The 12,645-nt window shown below is 40.3% G+C and overlaps 1 protein-coding gene across 1 annotated transcript in view; it reads left to right on the top strand.

Annotated features, from left to right (window-relative positions):
* The first annotated feature begins 10,417 nt into the window (after positions 1 to 10,417).
* The window catches only part of LOC112254612 (VPS10 domain-containing receptor SorCS1-like), a 91,493-nt gene continuing 89,265 nt past the window's right edge, over positions 10,418 to 12,645 (top strand). Inside the window, exon 1 of the mRNA XM_024427332.2 lies at positions 10,418 to 11,307. Within this exon, the coding sequence (XP_024283100.1) occupies positions 10,540 to 11,307 (768 nt within the window). The 5' untranslated portion in view covers positions 10,418 to 10,539. The remainder of the gene's footprint in view (positions 11,308 to 12,645) is intronic.

The following is a 12,645-nucleotide window of genomic DNA, read 5'->3' as shown; positions in this document are numbered from 1 at the left end:
CATGCTGGACGGTCATGTCAGGATGAGCCTGCAGGAAGGGTACCACATGAGGGAGGAGGATGTCTTCCCTGTAACACACAGCGTTGAGATTGCCTGCAATGACAACAAGCTCAGTCCGATGATGCTGTGACACTCAAAAGTATCTGTAACTTGATTACAATATTTTTTGCTGGTAACGTAACGGATTACAGTTGCCGTTTTGTAACTGAGTATGATATACACCATCCCTGCTGCTCTCTCTGTGTTCCATTCTTTAAGTCAACAGCCTCGGGTATTATGTTGCTTTGTTTTTTCCCTCTCCTCTCCACTATAGTGGGGGCTTCTTGTGGAGCAGAAGTAATTCCAGCCTGGCCCTGAGTAGGCTTACTGTAGTCTCAGAGTTTTGTGTAGCTCCAGTGTAAGAAAGTTCCTTGTGGCTAAATTGAGGTTTTCAGACTTTTTCGCCCGCCTAATTAGTCATGCGAGACATAATATAAACAAGGAGAGTGTCACTTTTGATTTTTCTCCTGCAAAAACTCTTGCAGAAAGTCCAGTGCACAGGTTGCTAGTTCCATATGTTAGACCTTTAATGAGGTCATCCCAGTCTATCCTGAGCAATCTAAAGGCCATGACCGCCCAATAAACCACTGAGGTTTGCTGAATTACCGTTAGAGACAACTCCCACACAGTGCATCAGTCATTCACTAAGTAAAATATTTCATCTTTCAGGAGATCCCTCTCGTTTTCAGGAATGTCCTTTTTGAGCCTTATGAAGGAGGATTGAGAAAAACATCATACTTAACATCAATTATTAACCAAAGCATATATCACAACCTTAGAGATCAAAACAGCATGCTTGTAAGACACCGGGGGGCAACTCTTATATTTAGTACTGTGAAGTGCAACACAAATCTAAGATGGAAAGGTTAGACATTTGAAATCTGATAAAATCACAGAGCATTTTAAATTTCCCTGACAGGTTCCCAATATGGCAGAGGAGCACTGTAGGGTATATGAGTCTATCTTTGTACCTCTCCAAGAGGCTGAGGATTTTGCACCAGCACACAGAATAGGGTTCCTGAGAAAGTAAATATTTTATGATATTGCGAGCAGGCTATGATTGAAAGCATGAGCGGATTAGCATTCCAAACTGCCTCTTGAGCATAAATTACATCATTATCAACCTTTAGGTTTAACAGCCAGCATTAATGTCTACGCTGCTCCACCGGGTTGAAAACAACAAGGCACGTAAAAAACATTTACCTTCAATTAAAGTTAACCATCGCTTGACTCATTACAGCCATTTCTAGAAACAAGGCAACAAGACATGACAAAACATGCATTAAAATGGTCAATACTGGTTGTGAGAACTTTGTTCCCTCTGTGTTTTAAAAAGTCACATGACTATGTTGCTTTTGACAGTTTTGATGAAGTACAATAGACATATCATGAATTCAATGAAAAAAATATACAATAATGATAATAATTGATGTCAGAGCTTTTGTCAGAAGGCATGACACTGCAATTGTCCGTGGATTAACTGTGTTTTAATTTCACAAAACCAGAAACTCTCATTATTAGTAAATTCATGCTTAAAGCCCCCATGCATTCTTTTTAATACAGTACATATTTTAAAATCATCAATGTAAGTTTAATAAATAACTGTGTGTGTTTATATAACAAATATATTCATAATTTATTACCATGAGCCTCCTTTTGCCATTGAAATGCTCAGTCTGAGCGTGTGGGTGTTGATACAAATGTAAATATATTTACAGTGGGGCAAAAAAGTATTTAGTCAGCCACCAATTGTGCAAGTTCTCCCACTTAAAAAGATGAGAGAGGCCTGTAATTTTCATCATAGGTACACTTCAACTATGACAGACAAAATGAGAAAAAAATCCAGAAAATCACATTGTAGGATTTTTTATGAATTTATTTGCAAATATTGGTGGAAAATAAGTATTTGGTCAATAACAAAAGTTTATCTCAATACTTTGTTATATACCCTTTGTTGGCAATGACAGAGGTCAAACATTTTTTGTAAGTCTTCACAAGGTTTTCACACACTGTTGCTGGTATTTTGGCCCATTCCTCCATGCAGATCTCCTCTAGAGCAGTGATGTTTTGGGGCTGTTGCTGGGAAACACGGACTTTCAACTCCCTCCAAAGATTTTCTATGGGGTTGAGATCTGGAGACTGGCTAGGCCACTCCAGGACCTTGAAATGCTTCTTACGAAGCCACTCCTTCGTTGCCCGGGCGGTGTGTTTGGGTTCATTGTCATGCTGAAAGACCCAGCCACGTTTCATCTTCAATGCCCTTGCTGATGGAAGGAGGTTTTTACTCAAAATCTCATGATTCATGGCCCCATTCATTCTTTCCTTTACACGGATCAGTCGTCCTGGTCCCTTTGCAGAAAACCAGCCCCAAAGCATGATGTTTCCACCCCCATGCTTCACAGTAGGTATGGTGTTCTTTGGATGCAACTCAGCATTCTTTATCCTCCAAACACAACGAGTTGAGTTTTTACCAAAAAGTTCTATTTTGGTTTCATCTGACCATATGACATTCTCACAATATTCTTCTGGATCATCCAAATGCTCTCTAGCAAACTTCAGACGGGCCTGGACATGTACTGACTTAAGCAGGGGAACACGTCTGGCACTGCAGGATTTGAGTCCCTGGCGGCGTAGTGTGTTACTGATGGTAGGCTTTGTTACTTTGGTCCCAGCTCTCTGCAGGTCATTCACTAGGTCCCCCCGTGTGGTTCTGGGATTTTTGCTCACCGTTCTTGTGATCATTTTTGACCCCATGGGGTGAGATTGTGTGTGGAGCCCCAGATCAAGGGAGATTATCAGTGGTCTTGTATGTCTTCCATTTCCTAATAATTTCTCACACAGTTGATTTCTTCAAGCCAAGTTGCTTACCTATTGTAGATTCAGTCTTCCCAGCCTGGTGCAGGTCTACAATTTTGTTTCTGGTGTCGTTTGACAACTCTTTGGTCTTGGCCATAATGGAGTTTGGAGTGTGACTGTTTGAAGTTGTGGACAGGTGTCTTTTATACTGATAACAAGTTCAAACAGGTGCCATTAATACAGGTAACAAGTGGAGGACAGAGGAGCCTCTTAAAGAAGAAGTTACAGGTCTGTGAGAGCCAGAAATCTAGCTTGTTTGTAGGTGACCAAATACTTATTTTCCACTATAATTTGCAAATAAATTCATAAAAAATCCTCCAATGTGATTTTCTGGATTTTTTTTCATCATTTTGTCCATCGTAGTTAAAGTGTATCTATGATGAAAATTACAGGCCTCTCTCATCTTTTTAAGTGGGAGAACTTGCACAATTGGTGGCTGACTAAATACTTTTTTGCCCCACTGTATATAAACACTGGTGGATAGGATCGTACTCTAAAGCCTACCATGTTTACCCCTTCAAAATTGGAGGATACACAAATAAAAGATGACTGGTCATTGGTCAGAATAATCAGATCAGACTGTGATGACATGATCTGGGCCAAAAATTCTATCCCACCTGAACAGGCTGAAATTCCAGGGACAGCTCTGACACAAAAAGGGCATCATCATTTTCACATTTTCAGAGTGTTATTTCAACCTCATAGTGTGGAAATATTATACAAAAAATAAGAAAATCATGTTTTTAACTGCACTTCCCCTCTAACTGGATGATTAAATAAACGTCCGATGTAACTCCCTGTGTTGGCTGCAGTCCACAGGTAGTGATGCAGTCTCTTATATTTATGGTCCCAGTAAGCATGGTTTTTGTTTAGACTCAAATGTTGGAGTGAAATGAATAATGTAGATTACTAATAAGAAAAAAAACCAGACCAATAATTTTTGTAATTATATATATTATAGATCGGATATGATATTACCAGACAGATTAAAATAAAATAATTTCTAATCCCCTTCTTTTTTTTCTAACACCCCCTCCCCTGGTTGGAGGACCAAATGAAAAACATTACAATTCAATATGCGTACAGTACCAGTCAAAAGTTTGGACACGTACTCATTCAAGGGTTTTTCTTTATTTGACTATTTTCTACATTGTAGAATAATAGTGAAGACATATAAACAATGAAATAACACATATGGAATCATGTAGTAACCAAAAAAGTTTGAAACAGGTCAAAATATATTTTATTTTTGAGATTCTTCAAAGTAGCCACCCTTTGCCTTGATGACATACCCCTGTATAGCCTCCTCCTACATATACTGAAATCCAAGTGCATCATCAAATCAACCAATACCTCTAATCTTAATTCCATCGCTCAGATGTCCACAAACTAGCCCGTCTTTCCCAATATATTACCATTTTACTATTTCCTTTTACAAAGGATCTTTCTATTTGACTGTGATGTCTCACAAGGGTCTTTAACCTCTCTATTTGTACCATTGCTACTAAGATTTCCGTAAAAATAAATACTACATCGAAGAGTATAATCATATTTCCTATTGCTTGATCATGGTTTTTCAGTTCTAACAGTACTGGTTGTAGGTCCATCTGAACACAAACATTATGACTCAACAACCACTCCTGGACCTGACTCCAAAAGTGAAATGACAGTACCAAAAGAGATGATCTATTGATTCTGTTGCTTCGAGTCTGCACAGGGCTGATTGTTCAATGCCCCATATATTGAGCATTCTTTTTGTGCAGAACATTTTATATAATAGTTTAATTTGAAAATAATGGATTGATGCATCAAATGTTTTAAAAAGAAATATCAGTTCATAAACCCGACGGTATTGGGAAATCAAAAATCTGTTCCCAACTAACTTGAATATTATGTTGTCAATAGTTGTCAAACCTCTCAAACTTAAGTGGAACTGATACATTTTACGATTAATACTACTCATTTTAAGCCGTGCATGGTTTTTGATTGGCGGCAGACGAATTCATTCCTTTCTCTTCTAAGTAATTACATCTTCCATTTTTGTGACAGAGCCTCGATGAGTTGATTATACTTTTGTATTGAGCATACATTGACATACACCTTTATTAAAACCTCTTAAGGATCCGCCCCTTTTTTCAACTTTCGCCTAAAATGACATACCCAAATTTAACTGCGACACAAACAACACAAAGTTACACATGGGATAAACAAACGTACAGTCAGTAACACAATAGAAAAGTCTATATACAGTGTGTGCAAATGTAACAAGATTAGGGAGGTAAGGCAATAAATAGGCCATAGTGGCGAAATAATTACAATTCAGCAATTAAACAATGGAGTGATAGATGTGAAGAAGATGAACGTACAAGTAGAGATACTGGGGTGCAAAGGAGAAAAAAAGAACAACATGAGGATGAGGTAGTTGGGTGGGCTATTTACAGATGGGCTATGTACAGGTGCAATGATCGGTAAGCTGCTCTGACAGCTGATGCTTAAAGTTAGTGAGGGAGATATAAGCCTCCAGCTGCAGTGATTTTTGCAATTCATTCCAGTCATTGGCAGCAGAGAACTGGAAGGAAAGGCAAACAAAGGAGGAGATGACTTTGGGGGTGACCAGTGAAATATACCTGCTGGAACGCATGCTGCTATGGTGACCAGTGAGCTGAGATAAGGCAGGGCTTTACCTAGCAAGACTTATAGATGACCTGGAGCCAGTGGGTTTGGTGACGTATGTTTTTTTTTTACCATTATTTAACTAGGCAAGTCAGTTAAGAACAAATTCTTATTTTCAATTATGGCCTAGGAACAGTGGGTTAACTGCCTGTTCAGGGGCAGAACGACAGATTTGTACCTTGTTAGCTCGGGGGTTTGAACTTGCAACCTTCCGGTTACTAGTCCAACGCTCTAACCACTAGGCTATTCTGCCGCCAACGAGAGCATTCAGGTCGCAGTGGTGGGTAGTATATGGGGCTTTGGTGACAAAACGGATGGCACTGTGATAGACTACATCCAATTTGCTGAGTAGAGTGTTGGAGGCTATTTTGTAAATGACATCGCCGAAGTCAAGGATCGGCAGGATAGTTAGTTTTATGAGGGTATGTTTGGCAGCATGAGTGAAGGATGCTTTGTTGTGAAATAGGAAGCCAATTCTAGATTTAATTTTGGATTGGAGATGCTTAATGTGAGTCTGGAAGGAGAGTTTACAGTCTAACACGACACCTAGGTATTTGTAGTTGTCCACGAATTCTAAGTCAGAACCATACAGAGTAATGATGCTAGACGGGAGGGCGGGTGGGGGCAGCGATGGGTTGAAGAGCATGCATTTGGTTTTGCTTGCGTTTAAGAGCAGTTGGAGGACACGGAAGGAGTGTTGTATGGCATTGAAGCTCGTCTGGAGGTTTGTTAACACCGTGTCCAAAGATGGGCCAGAAGTATACAGAATGGTGTTGTCTGCGTAGAGGTGGATCAGAGAATCACCAGCAGTAAGAGCGACATCATTGATGTATACAGAGAAAAGAGTCGACCCTAGAATTGAACCCTGTGGCAACCCCATAGAGACTACCAGACGTCGGGACAACAGGCCCTCCGATTTGACACACTAAACTCTATCTGAGAAGTAGTTGGTGAACCAGGCGAGGCAGTCATTTGAGAAAACAAGGCTGCTGAGTCTGCCGATAAGAATGTGGTGATTGACAGAGTCGAAAGCTTTGGCCAGGTCGATGAAGACGGCTACACAGTATTGTCTTTTATCAATGGTGGTTATGAAATCGTTTAGGACCTTAAGCGGGGCTGAGGTGCACCCATGGCCAGCTCGGAAACCAGATTGCATAGCAGAGAAGGGATGGTGGGATTCGAAATGGTCGGTGTTCTGTTTGTTAACTTGGCTTTCGAAGACTTTAGAAAAGGCAGGGTAGAAAGGAAACACTTTGAAGTTTGTGGGAATGTGCAATTTATGTAGGAGAATATACCACATTAGATCTGGTAAAAGATAATACAAAGAAAAACCAACTTTATTTTTTTGCACTATCATCTTTGAAATGCAAGAGAAAGGCCATACTGTATTATTCCAGCCCAGGCGTAATTTAGATTTTTGCCACTAGATGGCAACAGTGTTTGTGCAAAGTTGTAAACTGATCCAGTGAAGCATATAATTTCTGTTAAAATGTTTGTTTCAAGACTGCCCAAATGTGCCTAATTGGACAATTAATCACTTTTCAAGTTCATAACTGTGCACTCTCCTCAAACAATAGAATGGTATTCTTTCACTGTAATAGGTACTGTAAATTGGACATTGCAGTTCATTAAATTAACAAGATTGTAAGGTTTCTGCCAATGTCAGATATGTCTATGTCCTGGGAAATGTTCTTGTTACTTACAAACTCATGCCAATCACATTAGCGCACATTAGCTCAACCATCCCGTGGGTGGGACACCGATCTGTAGAGATCCTTAAGAAGGTTTAACCCCTTTGAAACCCTATTTCCTAAAAGTTTGAGGAGATAACACAAAAGCATGCTTATTGTGTTCATTTTCAAAATTGGCCCATGACCTGTTGTCATCTTTGGAAATTACCATTTGCCAATCTGACTGAGTGTCCAGCACAGCTAAGATAATGAGTAGGTCAAACTCTAAGATACTATTCTGTAAAAGTAATACAACAATCATTCACTTTATTAGCATAATAGTTGTGCATGAAGTTGCTGAAAATATGCAGAATTATGGCAATACATTGGCCAGAGAATATAATATATGAAATCCTTCATACTGTGCAATGACTACTTGGATTGAATCCAACATTGAGGCTCTATTAGATGTGGAAGCCATCCTCACCGTGCCAACTCTTTCATTTTAGTCCTGAGTAACAGTTAATCAATAGGATGAGGTTGGACTTGACTGATGCTTTAGAGCGTCTCTATATTGAGCTGTCCTCCCCATCTCTTTGCTTGAGCTGGGACATGTTCCTGTTACATGGAGGGGTCAGCAGCACAGAGATGTCTTTCATTTGCAGCCATTAGCAATGCAGTGTGCACTAGATGTCTCAATCTGTTTTGGTTATGCTGCATCAGACATCAGCCTAATGCAGATGGATGGGTGATTGGGAATTTCAATCTTGATTATAGGCCTATGTGTGTAGACCAGCATTTCCCAAACTCGGTCCTCACATTTTGCTTTCATCCCTAACACTACACAGCTAATTCAAATTAGCAAAGCTTGGTGATTAGTTGATAATTTGAATCAGATGTGTAGTGCTAGGGCAAAAACACAATTGAATAAATATGGGTTTTGACACTCTTATGTAGGTGTCATAATGTGTTATGACGCTGGGTGTCAAGTGTTACCGAAAACAAACATAAGATCCCTGTTGCATAAAGAAGTATTGTATTGGCATCCCAAGTGGCGCAGCGGTCTAAGGCAATTCACCGGGTTAGTGGATGGTTTGGCAGGGGGGCTTTACTTGGCTCATCGTGCTCTAGTGACTTCTTGTGGCGGTCCGGGCGCCTGCAGGCTGACCTCGGTCGTCAGTTGAACAATGTTTCCTCCGGCACATTTGTGCGACTGGGCGGGTGTTAAAACTTCTTATGGCTAGGGGAACCCCTCGACAACATTCAGCTGAAAAGGCAGAGCGCGAAATTCAAAAATATTTTTTGGAAATATGTAACTTTCATACATTCACAAGCGCAAAACACCAAATTAAAGCTAAACTTCTTGTTAATCTATCCATCGTGTCCGATTTCGAAAATACTTTACAGCGGAAGCACACAATATGATTATGTAAGGTCAGAGCCAAGTCACAAAAACACACACATCCAAACTCACGAGGCGCGGGCAAGTCCAGGCGAAAGTTCAGACGAAAAGTTAAAAAAGTCATATTACAGTTCGTAGAAACATGTCAAACGATGTATAGAATCAATCTTTAGGATGTTTTTAACATAAATCTTCAATAATGTTCCAACCAGAGAATTCCATTGTCTTTAGAATTGCAATGGAACGCAGGTCAGTCTCACATGTGCACGCGTGATCAGCTCATGCCACTCTGGCAAACCCCTGACTCAATCAGCTCTCATCTTCCCCTCCTTCACAGTAGAAGCCTCAAACAACGTTCTAAAGACCGTTTACATCCACTGGAAGCCTTAGGAAGTGCAATATGACCTCATAGACACTGTATATTCAATAGGCGATGAGTTGAAAAACTACAAACCTCAGGTTTTTGCCTGCCATATGAGTTATGTTATACTCACAGACATCATTCAAACAGTTTTAGAAACGTCAGAGTGTTTTCTATCCAATACTACTAATAATATGCAAATATTTGCTTCTGGGCCAGAGTAGCAGGAAGTTTACTCTGGGCACGCTTTTCATCCAAACGTGAAAATGCTGCCCCCTATCCCAAACAGGTTTTATTGGGCTGTCTCCCTAGGAAAACCATTTTTGGTTGCAGGTAGAAACGTTTTTGGTTCCAGGTAGAACCCTTTTGGGTTCCATGTGGAAAGGGTTCTACATTGAATCCAATATTGTTTTACCTGGAACCAAAAACAGTTATTTAAATGGGACAGCTGAAGAACCCCTTTAGGTTCTAGATAACACTCTCTTTTTTTACAAGAGTGCACTGTATTTCACATTATTATTTCAACACTTGTAATTCCATAACTAAGTTGAAAGTCCGGAGCAAATGACACGGTGATGGGCAGGATAATATCATTGAGTCACTATCTACATATTGCTGTCTGAAGGAATGTTACTGCTGAATATCTGATGCTCTTTGCTCAGTTAACCGTCCATTCTGATAGAAAATGAAAAGATATCAAGGGAGGGTTATTTTTTACTGATGTAAATGCATTTGTAAGAATGCATTTGTAAGAATGACATTGACAAGATAGATTATTTTGAACAGGGGTATTAAAATGTTATATGAATATAATTATGATTTATTGATTTACTATTCATTAAGAAATGCCTTATAAGTGATCTATCATAACTCTTACCCATGTTACTTGCGTTTGAAAATGTAATATACTAATAAGGAATTGCAAATTATGAACACATGTCTTATAATTGGTCTATTAATGACATATTAATGACAATACAAAGTGTGGACATAGTTAAGGTCCCCAAAGACTGCTCTGAGCAAAAATAAATACATAGGCTAAGTTGATTTGAAAGTGTAGACAAAATTTCTTGACAAAAATTAAAGCAGCCTATATGCATCAATTGGTCCAATGGAGTGCATCATTAACAATGCATCAGTATGTTTTAAGGGCTGTTCCTTATTAAAATATGACTAAAATAATTTCTAATTTTCTATGTCATCCAGAGACTAAATTCCCCTAAACAGTAAGTCACCTCAAATGGAAATGTAATCATGGTAAATATGTTCCAATCATTATTTTTCTATCGTGGTTGAGATCATGTGGAAGAAAGCACATGGGAAATATAGCCCCTCTCTTTTCTCTCCTATCATGACTGAATCTAACCGCCAGCTCCTCCTCAGTGCATCGTTTGCATCACTACTTGTTTGAGCACTTCTTCGCGCACCGTATCAACCTACGTTCCCGAAACGAACGATTCAACAGATAATAATCAAACCCTAAAACGTATTCTATTATCTACAAGACACAATTCAAAGCGGACTAACTTTAACCAAGGATGGAGGCAACCGTACCCGGCTGCTGCTCTTATTGTTACATTGCTATGTGGATGTGGCTCTTTACCCTAACTTCCACCCTGGACTTGATCAAAACGGAGATAAGGTGCATTCCATCATGCCAACTCCCCGTTATCAAGCCGGCTCCCCGTGAACTCTCTGAAGTGGTATATGACCCATTTGGAAAAGTACCAGAGGGTGAAATTGTGGGGTTAGCAGAGAAGTCACCACGTTGTCACCCCTTTAATGGCAGATGTAAAGAAGTTAAAGTTGCGGAATATTTAGCGCGCGTCTCCGGTGATGGGGAGGTCATTTCGGTGCGTAACTCCGAGCAGCACTTTGCAAATAAATCATACAGCCGTGGATTTGAAAAACGTCAGAGCAGGGAGAAACTTTCCAGTTCTGAGGAGCTTTATCAGCATCAAAGTGGCTCGGGCATATATATTCCATCTGCCACCCTCAATAAAGTATCCGTCAATAACACTAGACATAATAAGATTAATTGTTTTGGAAGAGAAAATAGACTTAAACGACGTGAATTATCAAAAAACAAGGTTGGAGCAAGTTTTAGGAGCCGTGGAAGGAGACGAAAGCGTAGCTTCCAGACGGCGGAGAGCAGAGCAACTTGGTCCGGATTCCGATGGAACAGTGAAGATGCCTCAACCCCGGGGCAACACGATGAGTTGAAACTCATTAGTTCTACGTTCGCACTCACCGGGGATTCAGCTCATAACCAAGCCATGGTGCATTCGTCCGGACAAAATAGCAGTGTAAGTCAAACTTGGCAATGATGATTGCACCCTTGCATTAGCCTATAGCACATTGCATAATCGTTTTGAATGTATAACAATTAGCCTATATGTTCTCTATTTTAAAATTACAATTTAGGTGGTGGACTTGGTCTTCTGAAGGGTCTATAATATGTAGTTAAGTTGTATTGTGTACGCATCTAGTTAAAATCCTGGAGCTTGGTTTAAATTGTGAGGCATTGGAAGACCATGGGCACTGATAATGCCCTGGCAGTGCAGACCAGTGCAGCAGAGGATGAGAGGATGCTGAAGAGCTGGATTGTGGAAATTGGAAACACACAAAAACACAGGACTGCCCTATTCAATTAAAACCACATGCTTTCAATGGGTTTCAAGTCCACAGACTCAAATTGCCTAAAAACATGTTGATTTTGTGGCCAATATTTTCTTTGTTTACAAAAAGAGTTTGCAGTTTTGTAACTGCAGTAAAAGTGCAGTAACTGCAGCGTAAGTGAAGGAGGCTTTGTTGTGAAATAGGAAGCCGATTCTAGATTTGCTTTCGGATTGGAGATGTTTGATGTGAGTCCGGAAGGAGAGTTTACAGTTTCACCAGACACCTAGGTATTTGTAGTTTTCCACATAATTCTAGATCAGAACCGTCCAGAGTAGTGATCCTAGGCGGGTGGGGGCAGCAAATGGTTGAAAAGCATGCATTTGGTTTTACTAGCATTTAAGAGCAGTTGGAGGCCAAAGAAGGAGTGTTGTATGGCATTGAAGCTTGTCTGGAGGTTAGTTAAGACAGTGTCCAAAGAAGGGCCAAATGTATACAGAATGGTGTCTTCTGCGTAGAGGTGGATCAGGGAATCACCAGCAGCAAGAGCGACATCGTTGATATATACAGAGAAAAGAGTCCGCCCGAGAATTGAACCCTGTGGTACCCCCATAGAGACTGCCAGAGGTCCGGACAACAGGCCCTCTGATTTGACACACTGAACTCTGTCTGCGAAGTAGTTGGTGAACCAGGCGAGGCAGTCATTTGAGAAACCAAGGCTATTGAGTCTGCCCATAAGAATACGTTGATTGACAGAGTCGACAGCCTTGGCCAGGTCAATGAAGATGGCTGCACAGTATTGTCTTTTATCGATGGTGGTTATGATATCGTTTAGTACCTTGAGCGTGGCAATCCAGATCGGAAACCGGATTGCATTAGGGAGAAGGTACTGTGGGATTTGAAATGGTCAGTGATCTGTTTATTAAATTGGCTTTCGAAGACTTTAGAAAGGCAGGGCAGGATGGATATAGGTCTATAACAGTTTGGATCTAGAGTTTTTCCCCCTTTGAAGAGGGGGATGACTGCTG

The sequence above is a fragment of the Oncorhynchus tshawytscha genome, linkage group LG01 (assembly GCF_018296145.1).
Source record: "Oncorhynchus tshawytscha isolate Ot180627B linkage group LG01, Otsh_v2.0, whole genome shotgun sequence".
Lineage (NCBI taxonomy): Eukaryota > Metazoa > Chordata > Actinopteri > Salmoniformes > Salmonidae > Oncorhynchus > Oncorhynchus tshawytscha.
Note: the sequence above shows the minus strand (reverse complement) of the source record. Positions and strands in the feature narration are given on the sequence as shown.